Raw genomic sequence first — 23,566 nt, forward strand, 5'->3', positions numbered from 1 at the left:
CACATCAGGGAACATTCTCCAACCCCACGCAACAGCCAAGTTTCTCCCTGGTCGGGGGCAGAAGGAGGAATTCATACCTTGCACGCAGGCAGTGAGACCCAGGTAAGCGGCCTTTCAGCTGCCAGCTGTGCCCTGGGGCACTCTAGAACCTCCCAGCCCTGTGGAGAGGGCTAGGCCCATCCTAGAGCCGTGCACCCCAGTCCCCCCTCCTTCCTAACCATCCGCTACCTTCCCCTGCAGGCAATGTGGAAAAGTACCGAAGGCACAAACTTTGAGTCAGATAGGCTGGAGCCAGTCCAGACACTGCTACCGACTGTGTGAGTCTGGACAAGTTACTTGACTTCTCTGAGCTAATCCAGAGAATCAGAGACAGTAGCACTGAGTTGTCACAAGAAGTAAACAAAATTATAGGAACTGCGTGGGTAGGGCCCTGCAAATGGTGGGCAGCCGCTACACCTTCCATCTTGTCAAAAACAGCGTTCCTCACCCCACCCCACCCCACCCCACCTCCAGCAACATGTTGCTGGAGAGGCCTCTCTCCTTTCAAACTTGCCTGTCCTGTATTCAGCCGTCCTCGGGGTAAGTCTCTCTGAGCCCATCAAACTGATAGCTTGCTGATGTAGTAAATCGACTTCAGGAGAGCTCCCCTCCCTGGGCCCATCCTCTTCCAGGTGATGGCTGCCCTGTAATGGTGGCCCAGGAGGGACAAACTACTGAGGCTGTTGGCCAAACAAAGGAGTAATTCTCGAAGGGAGAGCGCCAGGCCAGGCAGAGGTGTCTGCAGCATCCCAGAGCCACCATTACTGCCTCTGGCCGGTCTGCCGGCCTCCAGGCTTTCCGATACTTTACTCATCAACCCACCCAGATCAGGCACCCTCTCTGCTAGAAACCTTTTTTCACCTGCCATCCCGGGCTTGTGGTTCGAGCAGCCTCCCGGAGATGGGGGGTGAGTAGAGGCAGGACTTCTGGGCTACCCTCTGCCTGAAACTTGTCCTGCATTTCCCTTCCTCCATGACTGTGCTGATGCTGGTCCCTTTACCTGGAGTGCGCCTTCCTTTCTATCAACCTCTGTCCACATCCTAGTCAGCCTGCAAGGCCGGGGAAAATGCTGCCTCCTCCACAAAGCCTTCCTTGATTCCACCCTCAGCTGAGGGCAACTCTCCCTCTGCTGAACCATCTCCTGACGTTGCTCTTGTGGCTTTGCCCTGGAGGGGTGTGTGTGTCAGGGCCTGTGCCCTGTGATGCTCAAGTTCCAGTCCCCAAACACAGGGATGAGCAGACACTAAGTAAATAAATAATTCTGGCCCAGGTCCCTTGGTTGGGGTCAGAGCTGTTTTAAAATTTGTCTGCAAATGTTTCAGACACACCCCAGTTCCCCGCACTGCCCGAGATTGGGAGGGAGAGGCGCTCGGTCTGCTGGGCTCTGCCCTACAGGGGTGAAGATTGCTCATGCTGACCGCGCGGCCTGCAGGGTGCTGGCTCCAGGAACTCCCGCTTCTGTGCTGCTGCCAAGAGGAAGTGAGAGAAGACTCTGGCCCTTCCCGCGGCTTTCCTCCCAACCCTCCCCAACCTCAGAACTGGAGCAGCCTTCTTTCTCTAATACTAGTTGTTGTTGGAGGCCAGCGTGGGCTCTCCCTGTCTCTGGCCCATCCTGCACTCTCTGCCAGGCACATCCATCTCAACCATTTGCATCCTGCCATCGCCCAGCTCACACACCATCCATGGCTCCCAAATGCCAACAGAGTTAAGTTCAAACTCACCCTGCAATTCAAGGACTTAAGAACTTCCGTGGAGCAACCTATATTTCTGGCCCAAGGCTCTCCTTGTCCTTCCTTATCCCTGAAACACACACACATGTATGTATTCACAGACGTGTAATCACATACATATGTACATACAAATGCACACTTATATACACATATACATGTGTATATACACACATATACGTGTACACACATACACAAATGCACACTTATACACACACACATATGCACATATATATACACACATGCACCATGACCCAAACTAATTTGTTGGTTTAGCCTGTATTTGCCTTGAGTATTACATTCCTTCGCCCATCCATTCATCCTTTCAACACTCCCTCAGTACCAGGTCCCTAGGAGAGCTGGGAATGCAAACATGAAGGGCACAGTTTCCCTTCTTCTCCTAGAAGTCACTACTACCCGGAATGCTCTCCCACCTCCTTTCTGAGCTTCTAAGTCCTTTAAGATCCACCTCCTTGGAAAAGTCTTCCCAGCTTCTCAGCCCTCGGCTCCCTGCTCATGCTTTTGAGTTCTTGTAGCAGTGCTGTCTAAAAGAATGTCTGCGATGAAGGAAATATTCAACAGCTGCACGAGCCAATACGATAGCCATTAGCCCCACTGGTTATTGAGCACTTCAGATGCGGCCAGTGTGATGAGGAACTGAACTTCCGACCAATAATTAATTTGATTAATTTAAATTTAAATAGTAGCAACCGTATTGGACAGTGGAGTTCTATTGTATAACCCATCCGGCCCTTGGGTCCCACAGACTTGGTAGCAAGTGGACTTGGGTTTGAATCCTAAGCTGTGTGACCCTGATCAGTTTGCTAAACGTCTCTGAGCCTCAGCTTTATCGGTTATATCATGAGCGGGTTGTAATACATAACCTGAGAAAGAAATAAGCAACTGTATGCCTGGTACCTAGGAAATGCTCAGACACCTTGTTGAATCTGAATTTTTATCTCTAGAAATTAAATAATTACTTGTGGATCATGATCCCTAATGTACCATGAACCTCAAGTCCATATTGTGTAAGGTTTTAGAATGTGTTCAGTTGGGCTGAAATAATGTAGAATTCCTGCCTCCCTCGCATCTTCGAGGGAGAGTAGACAGCGGGGTGACAGGAGGGCTTGGCAATCCCTCTGTTTTCTCAGCCCCTTTTGAGCCAGGAGTAGGTCCATGTTTTTTCTTAAATCCCCTACAGCATAGCGCTCCATGTATGTTTGCAGATACGGGATTGTTTTCACTGAGAATAACATTCAGAATTCAGTCCAGTAAATAATTACGGAGCGCACTGGGGCAAGATTCTGCAGGAGACACAGCGGCAGACCAGACTAGTTCCTAACCTTGGAAACATAATCTAATGGCGGAGGCGACGTGTGCTCCTGATCGTGCTGCCCTCTGACTCTAGGCCTGAAGTGCTCGGGTGGGGCCGTTCTGGTCAGGCCAAGTGCCTCTGCCGGGGCAGCGAGAGATGAGAGAGAGGGGTCTGAGGTGGTCTTGGTCCATCTCCTTCACGGTCGGAAATCTTCTTCTGACCCTTAACCAGCAGGAAGAGTCAGAGCATGAGGCACTGAAGAGCAGAAGGCTCAAGCTAATCAGCCACAGTCCCCTCTCTGTGACCAGCTCTCGCTCTGGATCACTGCACCCCCAGAACACACAATGGGCTGACTCTGCACCCAGGGTGTTGGGAGAGGGCTGGGGAAGGAGGCTCCAGGTGAGGAGAAGCACCAACCCCCTGGGCCTCTTCCTGGGCTGTACTCCAGTTGACCTCTGCCCTCAGCTCCCTTCCAGATCCTGGTCCCCACCCCCAACTGCCTTGAGGTCTGCTCCTCCCAGGACCTTGTGGATGCCGAAACCCTTGTTTATCTTTAAAGATGCTCAAAAATGTCCACTGTCTTGTGTGCCCTACGACACACATCATATTCTCTCTCTCTCTCCCTCTCACATACACACAGTCACAATGTGCAACTGAATGGCCAAAAGAAGGACTCACATTCAACTGAATTGTCTTTTGCATCGAAGGGTCTTATTCTTATGTTCTTACTTTATGCCAGGGGAAGAGGGGAAATCCTACCCAGTTTTAAGAAGGAATTCTTGGTCAGTTTAAAGTAATATGATGGTGGAGGAGCGGGGAATGAGGGTAAAATTCTGGTTTTTAGGTTATAATGCCTGGGAACGCCATGATGAATAAGACAATCCTGACCTCAAGGCACCTACCCACTGTGGGGGGAGACAAACCATTACCCACAGAACTTGAGTGATAAACTGGGGCTAAGCATGAAGTAAGGCCACCTAAGCCAGGCTTGGAGGGCAGGAAAGATGCCAGGGAGGAAGCGGCCAAGCTGAAGACCCAAGGATTCAGAAGAGTAGCTGGTGGACTGGAGAGGAAAGAACTTCATCAGCGGGAGCTCCCTTAGCAAAGACATGTCAAGGAAGCGGGAGAGGACATGGAAGGACCCTAACAGGTTTGGATTGTAAATGGCCTCATGGTGCTTGGGCTTTAGCTCTGGGATCACGGGGAACCTTTGGAAGAGCTTTATGCTAGAAAACGACATAATATATTTGCATGTTAGAAAGGATTTGAGGGGAGAGGATCAAGTTAGGAAGAATAGCTAGGAGGCTCTTGCAACAAGGCGGGGTGGGGGTGTGGGGAGTTGGGAGGGGGAGTGGCAGCAGGGATGGCGGGAAGACAGCTAACGGGAGACATCACAGAAGAAGCCACTTCTGGCGTGGTGGCCGAGAGAGACAGGAAGAGTCCCAATGCATCTGTGTTTCCCACTCGGGCAGCCAGGCAGATGGTGGTGTCATTCTGGAGGAGAGAGACTCAGAAGGAGCAGCAGCTGGGGAGCAGGTGGAGGAGAAGTGGATGATGGGTTCCTTTTGAGACATGTTGCCCAGGAGGTTGTAAGACGTCGGAGTAGAGAGGACCAGCAGGCAGCCTGATAAACTGGCATGGAGTTGAGGAGCAAGTTGAGGAGTTGAGATAGAAATATGAGAGTGAGTCTAGCCATAGGGAGGTGAGACTGCCCATGGAGCGTGTGAGGTCTAAAGGCCAAGGCCCAGGAGGAGCCCTGAGGAACACCAACGTTTAAGGGATGGACGAAAGAGACTGAGAAGGAGTGGGAGGAAGCTACAGAAAAACCACGGATTCAGGGTGTGAAGGAGGCAGGGGCAGTTGCAAAGTGATTGGGGAGAGGAGCCTATATGGCTCCAAGGTTGCAGATAGAACACCATCCCTGAGTCTGGAAGGCCTTAGAGGGCAGGAACTTGCCTTGTACATAGTCAGTGCTCAGTAACTCACTCAAGACTGAACAGATGGAAGCCTCAGGTAAGTCGTGAAGGGGCAGGGGAGAGGCCTCAGTGTATTCATTTCTCCAGGCCAGCAGAGCAGGTCAGAGATGAGTTGCTCAACTAGTTCAGTTCTAGGATCTACACGCCTCCTCCCCACGGTGTCGGCTGTGACGGCCTCCTCGTCTTCTCTCATCCTCTCTGGGAACAGGCAGCAAGCACAAAGTTTACAGAGGTGTGAGAGAGCCCTCAAAGTTTTATAGCAGGTGCTCACAACACAAATTGCCACAGAGGGAAAAAAGACAGCCCGGGGAAACCTTTTTAAGAATATATCATGAAGCGGGCTATTTTGGGACTCGAATTAACAGGAGGACCCAGGAAAATAGACGTGTGCAGGGATGAACACAGCTACAATTAATGCTGACTGTGAGGTGTCATTTCTTTACCGCACACACAGCCGGCAGTTGCATAAGGCGAGAGGAAGGGAAACGAGAGCCAAGTTCCCAGGCAGGAGGGGGAGGCGTGTGCCGGAGAAGGAGGCGGGAGGGGAATTGGCTGGAGGAAGCACGATTCCTCAGAAAGGCGCAGTCACCTTGGGCGAGCTGGCCTCTGAAGCTGGAAATGCACCCCTGATGGGCCCCACCTACCTCAGGGAAACTCCAGACCCAGGACCGGAGGGACCAGCAGAGGACCAGAGGCTTTCCTAGGGTGTCCCCACCTCATGGAGTGTCCCCAGACACGAAGCAGATAGGGCCTGTGCCTAAAAGAAATCATTTTCCCAGCTGGTAAGGCTTTTTAAAAATCACGATAACAATGCACAGCATGTTCAGCTGTGTGGTAGGGTGGACGGCCCGGGATCGGGCTGCGTGGATGCGTGTCTCAGCACTTCCGCTCGCTAGCTGATAACCTTGAATGGGCCGTCTCACCTCCCAGAGCTTTAGTTTATTCCTCTGTAACACTTCAGGTAATCCCTTTCACAGTCTCCGTTTACCAGATTGGGTCAAATGTGATAACTCTACATTAAAATGCTTCCATAGCCTGCAACCTCTCCATGAATGCCTTATCACCCTGCCTTGTAAAGATGGCTGTGGGTATCTGACTCCCAGCCAAATTGGGGGAGCCACCAGGGCAGCTAGCTCTCATGTCTGATTCCTCTTGTTTATTCTCGGTGGCAAGCATGTTACCTAGTACACGTTAACTCAAAAATGTTGGTTGCATAAATAAGTTATTTGTATGTAAAGAGAAATATTATGAAAAGGCCACAGTGTGTTTTACATCTAGTGTGTTTCGTGTTAGATCTAGGAAAGATCTTTTCCAATGTGAACTGTTACTAAAACATTCTACTGTGATTCTAACCTTCTGTCCAATTGCAACTGGTGTCACATAACACTTGTGCTCCATGAGAGCAAACACCGGGTCTTAATCACTCTACTTCCACACAAGCTCCACGTGGCAAGGGCTTGGTTTTGTTCTAAGCTGCGCCCCCAGCATGGAGAATAGCGCCTTGTGCTTAGTAAGGCTCAAGAAGGATTTGGTAAATGAGTGCATGGTTTCTAATCCTCAGGGCAAGGCTAGGCATTCAGCAAATGTTTGTCGAATAAATAAATTATTAAACAAGGGGAACACTATCTCTTTCTAATGTTCCTTTCTGGCATTCTTAACTGAGGCATTATAGCAAGGTGGGTAGATAGACCAGCTCTGGAGTCAGATGGTCTGGGTTGGAATTCTGGCTCTTCTTACTAGCTGGGTGACCTAGCCTAAGCTGCTGAACCTCTCTGTGCTTCAATTTTCTCAGCTGTAAAATGGGGCTAAGAATAGTTTTCTAATAGGATTACATGAATTCATTTGAAATATACAGAAAATATTTGGCACGGAGCCTGGCACAGAGTAATTGCTGCTATTTTATGACCACAGCAGTCTCTTAACAACCCTCAGTGGCAGGGGCCAGCCCAGTGGCGTAGTGGTTAAGTTACCTTGCTTTGCTTTGGTGGCCCAGGGTTCATGGGTTGGGATCACAGGCACAAACCTACACACCACTCATCAAGCCGTGCTGTGCTGGCATCCCACGTACAAAATACAGGAAGACTGGCACAGATGTTAGTTCATGGCCAATCTTCCTCACCAAAAAAAAATAAAATAAAATAAAAATAAATAACCCTCAGGGGCCAGCCCCATGGCTGAGTGGTTAAGTTTGCGTGCTCCGCTGTGGCGGCCCGGGGTTTTGCCAGTTTGGATCCCAGACACAGACATGGCACCGCTCATCAGGCCAAGCTGAGGCGGCGTCCCACATAGCACAACCAGAGGCATTCACAACTAGAATACACAACTGCATACTGGGGGGCTTTGGGGAGAAGAAGAAGAAGAAGAAAAAGATAGGCAACAGATGTTAGCTCAGGTGCCAATCTTTAAATAATAATAATAATAAAATAAAATAAATACCCTCAGTGGCTTCCCTCTAGCTACAGAATAAGATCTAAAGTCAAAGTCCCCACTATTTGACTCCGACATCCTTCTCTTTCTAGTCCCATCTTCCTACGCTTTAAGCACCCTTTACTGTTACACTGTCCCAGCCACTCTGCTAATTGGTGTGTATCCACCAGCTTGTTTCCCTTCTCACACAGCCCCATCAGGTAGGTTGTATTATTGCCTATATTTCAGTGATGGGACCAAGGCTCAGAAATTCCAGAGACACACAGCTTATGCCGGGAAAGTGGGATTCCATATCAGGACTCTCCGACATGAACGTTGAGGCTCCTATTCACCTTGCTATGGAAATCCTTGCTATGCATATTGTGGTCTGCGGACCAGCGCCACCACCATTACCTGGGAGCTGGCTAGAAATGCAGAACCTCTGGCCTCTCCTCACACCTACTGAATCAGAATCTGCATTTTAGCAAGATCCCCACTCCCCCCACCCCCAGCGGTGACTGCTGTGCACAGTAAAGTTTAAGAAGCACTCTTGTAAACTACTTCCTACCTGTCAAGTGCTAATTAAATCAAGTACTCGAACTTATTTAATCCCTACAACCATCTGGGAGGTCGTAGAAGGTCAGCATTATTATCCCACTTTACAGATAAGAACACTAAGGCTCCCAGGGTTAAGTATCTTGAGCTGAACCCCAGGGTGCCTGCTGCCTTCGTGATGCTCTGACCACACCCAGTCTCCACTCGTCTGCCTGGAGTGTTTTCACTCCTCTCTCCCCCTTGATTTCTTCTCATTCTTTTAGGCTCCATTCAAAATCCCTTCCTGATGGGTGAAGCCCTTCTTATCCACCTGCCATTGGGCAGATTAATTACTTCTTCCCTCATAGTCCCCACAGCTCCCTGCACATACCTTTCTCTTGGCCTTAATTCATTCTTTTTAAAAGAAACATGTACTGAGCACATGCGGGTGCCAGGCACATCGCAGGCACTGGGTGAATGTTTGCTCCCAAAGCACTGCTGATGGAGTTCATTAAAGCACTTTCATCACATCTGTGTTATCCTCCTGTGAGTTTGTTTGTCTGTTCCTCTCACTGCCCTGAGCTCCTCTGTGTCCCCAGGGCACAGAGTCTGGCATCTTGTAGGGCCTCAGGTCAGGAAACAAACTAAATGCTCTCCCACCTGAAGATGAAATCGTCTATACTGTACTTAAGAGTGGATTGTTACTAGGAGCAAGGACTTCCAGTTCCCAAGGGTAGCAGAAGACACAGGTGATATCATGGGCACCTCTCTGCTCACCATCCCTGATCTGACATAGGACGCCAGATGATTGCCACAAAATTTGCAGGTATTTGGAAATCTAACCCTCATTTTTCCAGACCAGCAAAAGAAGGCTTAGAAATAGCAGGCGACCTCTTCAAATTCCCCGGGATTAAAACCAGGTCCCCAATAACTTTCTGTTGTTTCACAGGAGGAGTAGAGAAGGCAAAGTGGCTGTAATGTAGGGCAAAGATCTCCGAGACATCGAGAACCTAGGAGTCCCCATGTGGTCCCTCTCCCTTACAGGGAGACCTGGGCAACCACATGTTTCTGGGCCTCAATTTCCTCATCCATAAAATGAAGGGGTTGGACTGGTTTCTGACGCTCCTTCCGGCTCCAAGATGCTGTGCTATAAAATGAGAGAAATGTGAACCTTTGGTTGCTATGATCTGAAAATATTTTGAATGTGGAGAATCAAATTGTACAGCAGTGCATGAACAAAATAATATGTTAATGACTAAGAAGATTGTATTTAATCCAATGGGAAACAGCAGAGCTGCTTCTGCTTGTGAAGTGTGTGTGTGTGTGTGTGTGGCTTCCTTCCTTGAGCTCAAACATATATTTTGAATCACTAATGTAGTAATCAGGCCTCTGGCAGCCTATCTTGCCCAAACACACGGGCGCGCACGCACACACACACACACACACACACACACACATCCCACTTCAAATTAAAAGGGGGGAAAAATTCCACCATGCTGCTTAATCCTTGCTGTATTTGGGTGGCTTTTTATTTTTTTAATAACTTTTTATCGTGTTGAAGTGTTGGATTGACAGCCCCCGGAGCCCTCTGATCTCAGAACTGGGAGATGTGGGCCGGGAACTGGGAGTTTTATTAGCATTTCGCTTTTGCACCCCAACCGTCCCTCCTCAGCGTCACAATCCGGTCTAGCAGCAGGGCCTCCGGGTCCGAGGCGGTGGAGCGGTCAGATCTGCCCCCCAGAGGCGCCCCGGCCAGAACACGTGCTCGGGGCCCCACCAGCGGGGAAAATGAACGCGCACCTGCCACGTGTCCGGCCCGGCCAGGCGGCGGGAAGGGTTAGGTCCCCGACCTTTCCCCCACCGGAGGGTCGAGGCCGGGAGGCGGGAGCCGGCCCGAGGCCGCACGTGGCTCTAACTGCGGTCCTGCGCGCTCTGGAGTCCCCGGCCCGGGCCGGGCCCCGCAGGCCTAGGCCGGGCCGCGTCCCCCGAGAACCCCCCCGGAACCCCCGAGGTCCCCAGCGGCTCGCGCCCTGCGGAGGCGGAGGGCGCGGCCACCCCTCCCCGCCCGACGGCCGCGCCCGCGCCCGGGCCCGCGCGGATTGGCCGGCCCCGCGGCCAGGTGAGGCGCCCCGCCCCTCGGCGGCCCCAGGTGCGGCAGCGGGACCCGGGCCGGGCCGGGCGGGCGGCCGGGCGCCATGGCCGAGTCCCAGCTGAGCTGCCTGGACGAGGCGCACGTGAACGAGCGGGTGAGCGAGGCACAGGCCGCCTTCTACTACTGCGAGCGGCGGCGGGCCGCGCTGGAGGCGCTGCTGGGCGGCGGCGAGCAGGCCTACCGCGAGCGGGTCCAGAAGGAGCGGCTGCGGGACTTCCTCTCCAGCCCGGAGCGCCAGGCCCTCCGCGCCGCCTGGAGCCCCTACGAGGACGCGGCCCCCGCCGCCGCCGCCGCCGCCCGGGGCAAGAGCAAGGCCAAGGCCAAGGCCCCGGCGCAGGCCCCGGCCGAGCCCAGCGAGTCCCTGGCCTACTGGCCCGACCGCTCGGACACTGAGGTGCCCCCGCTGGACCTGGGCTGGACCGACACGGGCTTCTACCGCGGCGTGAGCCGCGTCACCCTCTTCACCCACCCCCCCAAGGAGGAGAAGGCCCCCCACCTCAAGCAGGTGGTCAGGCAGATGATCCAACAGGCCCAAAAGGTAGGCCCCCCCCCCACGCCCCCCACACCGCTGGGACCCCATGCCCAGCCCCTTGGACCAGGCCCCACCTCGGAGGCCGCCCTGACCACCCTCTGGAAAATGGGCCCCGAACCCTCCCTCACGTCGCGGGGCTGGTGAGGCCTCTAGAAAGGATGGAAGTGAGCTGTTTGGTAAAGTACAAGGTGCTGGACAGTCGTTATTGCAGTGTCCAGAGGCGCTGGCTGTCCGCCGCTCTGTTCCTCTATTTCCCTGTCGAGTTCTGCTGCCTAGAGAAGAGTGGGGCTGTGGGGCCCTGTGATAAAAAGGCCACTCGGAGGTGTGATCATAACCTGTGTGCTGCCCAGGGATTTACAAAATATACCCCTGGCCATTTCCTCCTTTGATCTTCAAAACAACCCCAGGAAGTGGGTGCTGTGGCCTCCCCAGCCCCACCCCAGCCATGCTGCTCTGAGGAGACCCCCCAGAGTCCAGGCTGGCCTGGTCCAGCACTAGAGCTCAAGCAGTCTGGAATGAATGAGGAATGTATTCTGAACACCTGCTACGTGCCTGGCTGTGATGGACACTTGGACAAGGCGGGTGGCTTCTCAGCAGCTCAGGAAAAAGCTCTCACTTACTGGTCTGCTGTAATTGCGGGTTGGAAGGAGATGCTTCCAGGGTGGCTGGTTAGAATATCTGTGGGGCCTGTAGGTTGTGGGGCAGGGGGAAGATTTTTATCTTTTCTCTGTGGCCTTGGGTAGGGGTATCTGGGTAGAGTTTCCAATTAAAATATAGGACACCTTGTTAAATTTGAATTTCAGACCAACAATGAATAATTTTTTTAGTAGTATGCCCCAAATATTGCATGGTGCATACCAATACTAAAAAGTTATTTGTTATTTGAAATTCAAACTTAATGGGGCATTCTGTATTTTGATTTGGTAAATCTGGCTCCCCTACACTGAGGTTTGTTAAGAAACACCAGCAACCTTTGGTGCCCCGTTCAGAATATACACAGGAGTGGCTTGGGGTCACTGTTCTAATTCAGTTCAGTTCATGTGATTGGAGTCTGGTTACCCCTGGAGGTGAATGACCTGGGGAGGGAAGATTAACCTAGAAAGACCCGTGGTGGGGCTCCTCTTCCTGGAAGTAGATTGGCTGCCAGAAGGAAGGGTTAACTCTTCACTCTCCATATTTCCACCCTCCCTCTCTGAGGAATTCCTCCTTGTCTGCCTGAGCTTTCTTTGAATGTTGCATTCTGCAATAAAGAAGCAAGTTTGGACAGAGGAGGGGAAAGGATGTGGGTGACCATTCTGTGCAGCAGGCTGCAGCTAGGGTCAGGGGTCAAGTCTCATGATGTAATACTAACGAGCCTCGATTTATTAGCAATTAATATGTGCCAGCCACTGTGCTAATGATTTACCTGCATTTTCTCTTTGGCTTTTCACAACAACCTGGTGAGATGGGCATTTTCCTCATTTTTGCATTCAGAACAGTTAAGGTCACATAGCTAGTAAGTGGCTGAGCCAGGGTTCAAACGCCAAGTCCTTGCTCTTAACCACTGTGCTACCCTGCCCTGCTGTTTGATAATGGTGCAGCAGAGTTAAACCTCGTGAATGAGAAGCGTGAATGGCGCTAACCTGATCACAACCTGGGGAACGGGTTGTATACCCCTGTTACAAGAAGGGAGAGACAGGGCCCCTGCCCTGGGGCTTCTAGACCCTGTGGGATCTCCTGCCTGGTGGAGTGTTCTTAACTCTTTAAATATTTAACAGCTTTAACAATTGTGAACCAATCCCATATGTATGTGTTTAGCCAGTAGTTATTTCCTGAGCACCTACTGTGTGCCAGGCACTAGCCATCAGCATATAAGCTGTAGCCTTTGCCCTCCTAAAGTTAACTCAAATGCTGGGGGATGTGCTGGAAAGAGAAGAGTTTTTGAGGCTGGATGTGCCTAATCTGGGAAGGCTTCCCAAGAGAGGTGAGTTGCAGAGTGAAAAGGGGAAAGAGAAGGAAACTGGAAGGGGCAGTTTCTCCATAAGAGACTCAAGAGCAGGAGCAAGAGGTTTTTGCTTCAAAACAGCAAGCAGCTCTGATTGGCAGGAAGAAAGCCATCCTGGTAGGAGCTGAGTACTGTGTGGGGCCTGGAGTGAGCGTCCTAAAACTGGGTCCTAGGCAGGTGACTGCCCCCGTGAAAGAAGTAGCTTCGGACCCATCTGTGCCGACTCAATTCCCAGGCCCGCTGGGCCCCCACCCTTAATCACTGCCACTCACGTCTGTGCAGCACCTGCTTCTCAAAGACCCCGTGAAGTAGGTAGATCAGAGTGGTTGACCCTGTTTCACAGATGGGGAAACTGAGGCACAGAGAAGGAAAGGGGCTTGCCCAAAGGTCACATGGTTGGTTATAGAAAGACCCAGATCCCTAACTTCTGCTTCTACAGGCTACACCCTCTGACTACTGCCTGCCCGCCACCCAGCTTGTCCAGCTGGCAAGCACCCTTACGTGGCCGTTGCATTGGATTCTTCCTCCTTCCTTTTCACCCTGAGGGAAGGAGTTTCCTTGTTGCCAGGGAGAGTCTGGCTGCTGCAGGCCGGGTGGGGGAAACTGAGATGGTTTCTGTGCAGAGACACCTGTGATTGTGGAGAGGAGGCAGAAGGACATACAGAGGTCCGACTGTGTGCCAGAGAGTTTTGTATTTTATCTCATGTAATCTTCAGAATAACCTCTTAAGGAACTGTCATTTTTTTTTTCTTTTCTGCTTTTTCTCCACAAATCCCCTCAGTACATAGTTGTATACTTTAGTTATAGGCCCTTCTAGTTGTGCCATGTGGGACGCCACCTTAGCGTGGCCTGACAAGTGGTACCATGTCTGCGCCCAGGATCCGAACCAGCGAAGCCCTGGGCCACTGAAGTGGAGTGTGCAAACTTAACCACTGGGCCACCGGGCTGGCCTGGCACTGTTATTTTTATTGGTGAGTGATAAACAGGAAACTAAGACTCAGGGTGGATGGCCGCAGATCAGTGAAGGTTCTGAACCTGGGCCTCAGGGAGACGGAGCAAGAAGCCTAACTAGGGGACACTTTAAAAATATGATTAGGGCTTCGGGACGAGGGGCAAAGGGTGATGGCCAGTGAGGAAACAGCCCTGCTGGTGTGGAGGTGAGACCATGTGGAGTGGGAGGCGGGCCTCAGAGGCAGCCAGTCTTAAGTTATCTGCTCTCTGCACCTCTGCAAATGGCAGAATGCCCTCTGGGCAGCGCTGGATAGCCAGCATTCAGACATTCCCGTGTTTACTTGTGGGATGGGGGTTTTCCTGTTGGTTTTTTCCCCTTGAGTGATCTGTTTATTTTAGTGTCACTGAATGATGTGCTCTGCTTAAACTACAGGCAGGAAGGGTGCCTTCAGGGACCCAGAAATGAGTCCCAGGCCTGCCCTACACTGGCACAGGCGACCAGGGAGGTTGCTACTGCTGGGCTGCTAAGATCACTGTAACTGACCGGGGTGGCAGGTGGGGCATGTGGGGAGGTGGAGTTAACAGGAGACCATGTGTAGACTAGGAAACTCTTGGTTCTTGTTTGCAAGGGCACAGGGAGAGGACCAAACCACTGCATTTGGATGGGCTAGCACTTGGGAAGGACAGGGCATCCATTTGGTTGCTCAACAAGTGTTTTGAGGTTTATTGTGTGCTAAGCACTTTAGGAGAAAACAGACATATAAAACACACCTCTGCTCTTAAATAGCCTAATAGTCTACTAAGCCATCATTATCATACAGTATGATGAGTCCTTGACAGAGGGCGTGGCAGAAGGGGCACTAACCCAGCCCCTGAGCCAGGTTAGGGAGGACCTGTGGTGCTGAGGCCCTGTCCACAAGCATGTCCAAACGCAGCAGGAAGGATGAGCTTGCACCGAGTATCCACCCGTCTTTGCGTCCAGGCTCCCTTGTGACTGGCGGCTTCCATGACTGAGGCTGCTGGACGGGTTTAGAGAGTGTTGCCTGTGCTTCAGGGACAGAGGAAAACTTACTGGCCCCCCACCTCAAAGAATGACCCTTGACCCCTGCATTGCTGGCCCACACCCAAAAGCACCAGCTACCCAGCTCTTCATTGCTTATCACAAACTGCCCCATTCTGTTTGAGCCTCGATAACCGTATAAGGGAGAATATTATCTTTATTTCACAGAAGAGGCCTTTGAGGTCGGAAGGGGTGGGATGACTTGTTTTCAAACCAAGGACGAGGAGATTACACAGCTTCCCCAGGTCCCTGGTCAGAATTACCGATGATGCCGTGAAGATTATACAATCGGAGAGGGAGGCTAATGGCCTAAGAGCTTTGATTAGCCCGGAGCTGCTCTTCTTTATTCCTGTTGCAGTGGGAGGAGCACGCCTGCCTGATTGGTGGGGGACAGAGGGCTGTGGGTAGCAGGCCTGGCCCTACCCATCTCTGCCTGCTGACAGGTTTGCCCCGTTTCCTTCAGGGCCCGGCTCAGATGCCCCCTCTTCCTTGGCGCTTTATCAAATTTTCAATCCAAAAATGACTTTTTGTTCCCAGACGTGGCGCCTTGTTTGTGCCACCTGTGTGCCAGGCACACAGCTCACTTTGGGAGAGCCCGTTTCATCCTCAGGGCCTGGGAGCTTTGGAGGAGCCAAGACTCCATCTGATTCCTCTCCATCTCCTCCGCAGGGCCCCAACAGTCACAGGTGGTCAATGATTCGTTTAAAAGATTGGAAACTGTCTCCTATTGGCGACCTGTGCCTCTGCATCCCTCTAGAGAAGCAAGTTTCTGGAGAAGTCCCCTGTTGACCTGCATTTGCCCAGAGGACTCCTTCAATCCCCATTGTAACACGCTGTCTGGCAGCAGAGAGAAAAATGCTCTAACCTGGGGGGGGGGGATTTGGGGGAGGTTTCAGAGCAAGAGGCATGGTTGGCCAAGTCAGCAGCCTTGGTTAGAGGTTTGGGCAGCTGATGGGGTTGGACAGCTGGTACACGTGCCCAGGAGATGTGGCGAAGTCTTGGCATCTCCAGCTCACAGCACAAGGAGACTCAGCTTTGCAGCTGGCAGCCTTTGCCACTGAGTAGAGCCCACTGTCTTCCCCCATTAGCCTCAATCAGCGCTTCCCTCATTCGAGCGCGTCCAGCAAATAGTGCCAAGCACCTTCTCTGTAGCAGGCGTCGTGCTAGGCACGGGCTATAGATGTGAAGAAAAGGGAGGGAGAAAACCAGCGGTTTACATGTATAATGTTTGGAAATGTTACTGCTTTGTGAAATCTGAGTCTGATAATCCATTCATTAGCCACCTCACCACCTTGTCTGAGAGCCTGTCCCAATGCTTGACTTGCTCCTGATACCTTTTCCTGTTCCATCTCAGAGGGACCGTTGACTTTATCTAGAGCTTCTGAGCTGCCTTTTCAAAGTCTGATTTCAATGCACAGTGCGAGAGGGAACCTCTCAGGGCAGTTCATGACCTGAGGGTCTGACACACTGCCCACCCCCCCCCGCAACCCTTCATCCCTCCACAAGTGACCTTTCCACATGGGCTTTGTGTGAGAGTCCTTGTCCCACTGAGGCTGGTGGATAAGGGTGTGGCTGCAGCTCCCGGGACTGAGCACTTCACAGCCCTGCCGGAAGCTTGCCCCAGCCTGTCCCAGCATCCCTGCCAAGCCCGGGCGCTTTGGCTATTGGATTCTGAGCCTCTCTCCTTTACGCTCGATCACTGATCCCAGGAGCCGGAATCTCTGAGCAGTGGAGACCCAGCTTCATGTCAAGGACAGAGGACAGACTCTGAAGTTGAAAGGTCTTGGTTTCTGTCCTAATCTGGCCACTTACTAGCTGTGTTCCTTTGGGTAAATCACTTTCTTCTCTGAGGCTCCTGACCTGCAAAATGGGAGGATAAGACCTAGATTTCTAGATGGTTTTGCAAAGCGAAGGAGAAACTGTGTGAAGCCTAGGGAGATGGAGAAAGTATTGTACGAAGGTGAGTTGTCGGGGAGAGTGACTGCTGCCTTCTCTGTCTCCTCTAGGAGCAGGAGAGCAGGGGAGGGAAGTGCGGCCCAATTTCCTCCCAGGAAGTGGGGCAGCCCCAGCCAGGAGATCAGTTAGGAGAGCTAGGGGTCGCCTCTCGTTGTTCGGGTTCAGGTTCGAGGCCCCATGCAGGTCTGTTTCCTGTTTCCTCCTCTGAGTAGAGAGGAGCGGCTGTCCACTGCCCCCCACCCCATTTATCTGTTGGCCTTGATTTGGTGGTGGCGGTTTGTCACAGCTGCTGTTGGTCTGCAAGAGGTGGTGGCGTCTGAATCCCCAACCGAGGATCTTTGCTGGGATCTGCCATGGGCGGAGACAAGACAGGAAGGCGCAGAGGCTCCCCAACTCCCAAACCAGGGACCCCTGAGAGTCCCTCACACAGTCATCCAGAAGGGCCTCACGGACCGCCCGAGCCCGGCCCAAAGACGCCGAGGGCAGTCTGGAAAGACTCCCCAGAACTAAAGCTTTCACGGGTGGGGCACGGAGGGACAGGCTGTGTTTCTGTCTTCGGAGGAGAGGGAAGGCTAGGCTTGGTTCCTCTGAAATCTGACACTTTGTGTCCCTGAGACTCTGAGGATGGGTGTTTCCCAGGGAGTTCAAAAGTAGAAGATGGGGCCTCAGTAAAGGGGCGCCTTCTTCATGACCTTCTCTTGGTGGCATGGGTGGCATGGCCAAGTTTGTGGGGTAGCAGTGCGAGGAGGCCAGGCAACTGCCAGGGAAGGAGCACACGGCTGGGAGCCAGGAGCCTGCGTGTTCTCGGTCTTGCTCTGGCTGTCTCTTCTGTCACCCACCAGGTGACCTTGGGCAAATCATTTGACCTTGCCGGGCCTCCATCTCTGCATCTGTAAAATGAGGATAATTCTTGCCTTCTTGTTTACTTTCACAAGATTGTTCTGAGACTCTAATGCAAGAGTATGAGACAGCATTTTGAAAAAGATGAGTAATGTATGCAGATAAAAGGATTTCTATTATGAGGAGCTAACACTGTTGAAAGATAGGTGCTATGCATGTTATTCCCTTTGATTAATCCAATCCTCAGCACCCTGCAAGGGAACCTGGAAGTTCCTAGAGGCTCAGGGAAAGCACAGGGTCATGGAACTCACATGAGAGGCTAACTGGGATTCCACCCAGGTTTCAGTTCAAGGCTTGTGTCCTCCTGCAACAAATGCAGGTTGCCTTTGGGGACTGCCCCCTGGGGCCACCTCTTCCCTCTAAAACTTCTAGAAACAACGTATATTTATTGCCAGCCAGGCCCTGGGAATCTCACAGACAAGTTCTGGAGACAAACAAGTCCACAATTGCTAGCTGCTCTGCTCTGTGTGAGTCAGGAAAAGCAGAATTCTCTCTGCCTGGTGGCTCTGGTGTAGGTAGCTTCCAGGGACCTATATTGCCTTTTCAATTGCCACTTTCTGGCCCCTGGAACTTGTGCACTTACTGACAAGCTGAGATCTTGATGGATTCCCAGCCAGCACCCCCCGCATCCCTCCATGTTCTTGCCCCCTAGGATGCTGCCTCACCTTGGCTGGTGGCCAGATCCGCCTCCCGTTTCTCAGAGTGCCAGTTCTGGGGCAAGCTTCCAATTGGCTGGAGGGGGTGGTGGAGGGGCAGGGCAGAGAACAACCAAACCTGGGATGGGTACTGGCTGACGGCCTGCCTCTAGAGGCTCCTGGCACTGTCCTGAGCCCCCACCCCCGGGCTGAGTCACTCTAGCAATCCCTGCTCCCCGCCCCCACCACGCACCTCACCACCCCAGGCACCATGACCAGTCAGCCTTAGCCGCCTTTCGCAGTTTTCTTTCTACTTCTTTGAAATCCGTGGAGTCTGTGGCCTTGGGAATGATCCCAGAATCTTAGCTCTGGAAAAGAGCCTGTGGCTTTTCTAGTTACTAGTCTCTCCGGCCCGAGTTTCCAATAATCTGTAAGCTCATCCCAGCACAGCTTGTACGGTGGTCATCATTCTGTTGGGCCCCTCGCAGTACTGGCTGGGCATGTGGGAGGCTCTGGATAAAGGTTCTTTTTGTTCTGTTTTCTAGCAGTGAGTCAGCAGATGGTTGGGGCGGGGGCAGGACCAGGGCTCTTTACCAATGGTGGGTCTTCAAGGACAGACTGTGAGTGTCCTTAACTCGTCCCCCTGCCTCCCAGGAGGGTTCCCAGGCTGCCTGCAGAGTCCTCACATTTGCTCATTCACTCAACATGTTTTACTGAGGACCTGCTATGTACCAGGTTGCAGAAATATACAGACGAATAAAATGTGGACCCTGACCTTAAATCCAATGGGGGAGATAAAAAGAAAATAAACTGCAATACTGTTCGGGGCAGGTTGATAGGTATTATTTATTGAGTGCTTAAATGCCAGACTCATGCTAGCCCTTTTAGAATACATTATTTCCTTTCATTTTTACAACAATCCAGCAACTTTCCATTTTACACATAGGGAAACTTTCCACTTTACAGATGGTAGGGTCACACCACTGGTAAATAGTGGGGTTGGGTGGGAACTGAGGAGAGTCTGATTCCCACTGACCTCCAGGGCTGCGGAGGCCTCCCCGGGATTGACAGCTGAGGCAGCCAATGTGGAGCGGGGGGTGGGCAGAGGGCAGGTGTGTGCGAGGCCAGAGGCCTGGGAGTGCATGGACTCACTTTATTCCCGTCACCCCAACGCCCTGTGACCACCTTCCCCAACCAGACCCCTCCCTGCACTCTCCACTTGCCTCTCCCGGCACGCCCTCCCGGGTAGCATCACCTGGCAGTGGCCGTGAAGGCATCCTCACTACTTCGCAGAACCTCCCGGGCAAAGTGCCAACTCCAGTTGTCTTGCCCTGATGGATCAATCAAGAAATATCTCGGCAGGTGCTTCTTGAGTCCTGCTTTTCTCTGCCCACTTACTGTCTAGTGCTCAGAGCTCCGGGCCAGTAACCCAAACCAGCAGCTGATCCTAAAAACCGTTTGTGTATCTTCATTGGATTTTTTTTTTTTTTAGTAGCTGATTTATCTTCCTAATTATGTTTAGCTTTAAGCTAATGTTAAAATGAGCTTGCATTAGATAATTTTCACTAATTAACACCAACTTAGGGGAAGTCATCCCAGAAGCATGCTGTGGGGCAGGGAAAAGCTGGCCTAGGATCTTGAAAAGAACTGCTGTGCATACTCCCTGGTGGGTCACATAGGGTTCTCCATGGCTGAATTAGTTGACCTTGCTCACATGGGTACAGTCTGTTCTCTCTCAGGAGAGCCAGCCAGGGTCTCCTTTGTGTGTCTCCTTCATCAACCTAGTTTGGGGTATGGGTGTCAAGAGTGATGGCCTTGTAGGGTCAGATCAACAGAATGAGCCCCAGTGGGGCACAGCAGGGAAACGTGACCTGCAGAGTCGGGAACAGAGCCCTGCACAAAGGCCAAGGGGTCTAGGAGAGGAAGCAGCCGGGCTGGGCAGAATTGGGCTCCAGTGGCTGCCAGTGCAGCCAAGGAGCCTGGTGTCTAATGATGTCTAATTAGTGAGGCTGAAACTATGTAACACGGCTACAGACAGCTGGGAAGCCTCTGCTGACAAAGCCCAGATGCCCTGCTGGTGGTGTGGGGGCAGCCTGGCCTCCAGGCAGAGAACAGGACCCCGTTGGTCTTGGCTCTGCCCTCTTGGTGGGCCAGGGCTCTGGTCCAAACTGCTTCCTCAGCTCCCCGAGGGGAGCGCCCTACTGTGGAGGTATTCTTTTTTTTTTTTTTAAAGATTTTATTTTTTCCTTTTTCTCCCCAAAGCCCCCCGGTACATAGTTGTGTATTCTTCGTTGTGGGTCCTTCTAGTTGTGGCATGTGGGACGCTGCCTCAGCGTGGTCTGATGAGCAGTGCCATGTCCGCACCCAGGATTCGAACCAATGAAACACTGGGCCACCTGCAGCAGAACGGGGCCAGCCCCTATGGAGGTATTCTGTTTAGAGCAATGACTGCATGTCAGGCCTTGTGCAGAAAGGAATGACAGGTCTCCGTCCCCTACCCCCGTCTGCTCGGACAGACACAGACATGCGTCCTGGGGAGGTCACACGCTGCCCTGGGGGCTGGGCACAGAGCATGATCCTGGGACAGTCTTGGGGAAGAGTGAAACAGGGACCTCAACAGGGAAAGGGCATTCCCATCACCACAGGGATAGGGTGCTGACAGCATGAGTCAAGGCACAAGGGCTGGAGCCTGCCGCTATGTTTGCAGAACAGAGTAATCTCGGGAGGCGTAAGTTTATTGTCAGGGGAGGGAGTGGGTTGGAAGCACGTGGAGGGATTTCAGCCAGGCTGCGGGCCTGATTGTGTCAGCGGTCAGGGACCAGAGCGTTTGAGCAGGGGGCATGTGTAGGGTTGTGTTATTAGACCCCCTGCCAAGATAGGAAAGTATCGGGACAGCATTAGCTCGTCCCCATCAAGCTGACGCTGCGCAGCAGCAGACACCAGGCCCTGCGAGGGAGGAAGGGCAGAGCTCAGCCTCAGGCAGCTGCCACACCCCATTCTCTCCAGGCATCACTGCGTTTCTTTGCATCCTCACAAGAACCCTGAGGCAGCCTCACCTTACAGGCAGGGTTAGGCGGCCTGAGTAACTTGCCCAGGTCTCACTGCCACTGTGGGACCCGACTCCAAGGGCTGTGCTGTCCACACTGCAGTCGCTCTTGGACTGTGGGGCTTTACTGAAATGGACGTTGAGTCCAGGGGTGGGAGAATGCAGGGCGGGTGGGGCAGGGCCAGGCACTGTTCCTGGGCGTCCTCCACTGGATGGCTGTGCAGACCTCCCCTCCTCGGCTCTCCTCTCCTCTTTTACCCCCGGGAGCATAAACAGGAAGCTTAAGGTAAAGCATATTTAGTAGTTCACATCCTGCTGGTGCAGAAATTGGTGATAATTCCGATGGGGCCTGTTGCAGTCTTGACGACAAAAGCTGTCTTCATGATGCACCCAGGGCACTGAGAGCCCCACACCCAGGGATGAATCCTTTCTGTCCTCCAGCAGCACGGGCTCCCGGAGCCCCCTGGAGGTCCTCTACTCTGGTACCCCCTACTCTGGTTGCCCAGTGTGCAGGTGTAGACACCCAGTGTTGCTCGACAACAGAGGATCGTGTAGACTCTTCTTCCCTTAATTGAGCTGCCCTTCCCCTCAGTTAGTTCAAGTTTTGACCTTTCTGGAAGTGTAGTTCTCTGGGCTTAATCCCCGCCTGGCCTGGGCCTGCTGGGCACAGTACTGAGCAAAGGACAAACACCTCCACCTGGCTGTCCACTCGAAGGCGGCTCTGGGCTGCTGGCTCCCCAGGAGCTGGGCACGCCCCACACTGGCCCTCTCACCCCCTCTCTGAAGTGATGGCCCCTTTGTTCTGGGTTCAGTTGCTGAGAAGAGAAGAGGGCACCGGCACATACCTACCGCTCATGAGGAACCTGTGCTCCTCACAACGTCTGCATTATCTCATTTAAAACGCAGAACCACCCTGTGAAGGCATCACCTCCCCACTCAAGGAAACTGAGGCTTAGATGAAATGACTCACTCACGGCCACACATCCAGTAAGGCTCTCTGCTCCCAGGGAGCGTATTCTCCTCCAGACGCCAGCCGTTGCTCAGAGTGTGATCCATCCACCGCCGCATCCAGATCACCGAGGAAGGGCGGTGTTCAGATGCGGTTTTGCGGGCCTGCTGAATCAGAATCTCTGAGGATGGGGCCCTGGGGTCACCTGTTCAACAGGCACACCCCTACCCGCCTCACCCGGGGGATTGTTTGTACGCTGCGTGCTGACCTCAGTCCCTCTCTGGGGGAGACAAGAGAGGAGATTCCGCCAGTGGAGATGTCTGAGCTGGAGGCCAACCCAGCACCACCCGCCATGGGAAGGGAAGGCTTGCTCTCTGGCCCAGACAGACTGACTCCTCTGGGCTGCCAGACAGATGGCCATTCTGGGAGGCGGCAGCTTGACCAGTGCAGCGCTTGAGGGGAGTTACCCTCACTCAGCTTACAGCGAGTGAGTTGACTGACCCCTCGTAACTGCACGTCTTTTTCATGGGATCTGGTGCACACTGTCTCCTGGGAGGAAGGCAGGGCAGCCATGGGAGGTGAAAGTCGGGCCCCAGGCTTGCATGGGTAATCAGTAGGAAAGCAGGGAGTGGAACTGCCGCCGTGCCTCAGTGAGCTCCCATCCCTTCTTCCCCAGCAAGAAGTGACCATCGCCGGCACACCCCTGAGATCAGCAGGCTTGACCCGTGGCCTCCTGCTTTTTCCCACCCTGGAGCTGAGCGAGAAAGGGGTGGATCTTTGCCGGCAACTGCAGCCACACCTGCCCCAGTGCCTAGAGCTGCACGTCAGCAGAGCTGGGAAACCAGTGAGACAGAGAGTGGTGGGGTCCGTCTCTACCAGTGCATCCTGGTTTTGTGTGACTGGAGGTGGCCCAGGGTCCTAGCCAGAGTGGATCCATCCCCAGAGGCTATGTCCCCATCATCTGGGGGTGACAGCTTGGTGTTATAGGGAAGCTCAGGACTGGGGTCAGAAGCCCAGGCTTTAGTCCCACCTCTGCCAAGACCCAGTAGGGTAACTTAGCCTTGGTGCTGGGCTCTAGCTGTTAAGCTTCCTCCTCGCTCTGAGATTCTCCGAGTCTGGAAGGTCCTTCAGTGCGGGGACCAAGTACGGAGGTGCAGCCTGTGCTCTGCATGCGGGCACAGCCCAGGGGCTTGGCAGGGCTGATGTGCACCCTGTCACAGGGAGGACGGCATCATTTTTGTGATTTGTGCGAAGGTGCTTGCTGTATGTGCAGGGGGCAGCCCTGCCTGCTGGCCTGATGTCCTTGGTGCAGACTTCTACTTGTTGGTTAAGTACTGTCCTCACTTATGAGCTGGCTGCTCCTTCAAGACCTTGGGTGGTGGAGCAGAGGCAGAGAGAGCAGAC

The 23,566-nt window shown here is 52.9% G+C and overlaps 1 protein-coding gene across 2 annotated transcripts in view; it reads left to right on the plus strand.

The window, feature by feature from the left end:
• Nucleotides 1-10,111: 10,111 nt before the first annotated feature.
• Nucleotides 10,112-23,566, plus strand: part of FAM83F (family with sequence similarity 83 member F) — a 31,883-nt gene continuing 18,428 nt past the window's right edge. For both annotated transcript variants that reach the window (XR_011433446.1, XM_023631475.2), the window contains exon 1: nt 10,112-10,687. Coding sequence is in view for 1 of the 2 variants with exons in the window: in XM_023631475.2 (XP_023487243.1) it covers nt 10,193-10,687 (495 nt within the window). In the remaining variant the exon portion in view is untranslated. The remainder of the gene's footprint in view (nt 10,688-23,566) is intronic.

This window comes from Equus caballus, chromosome 28 (assembly GCF_041296265.1).
Source record: "Equus caballus isolate H_3958 breed thoroughbred chromosome 28, TB-T2T, whole genome shotgun sequence".
NCBI lineage: Eukaryota > Metazoa > Chordata > Mammalia > Perissodactyla > Equidae > Equus > Equus caballus.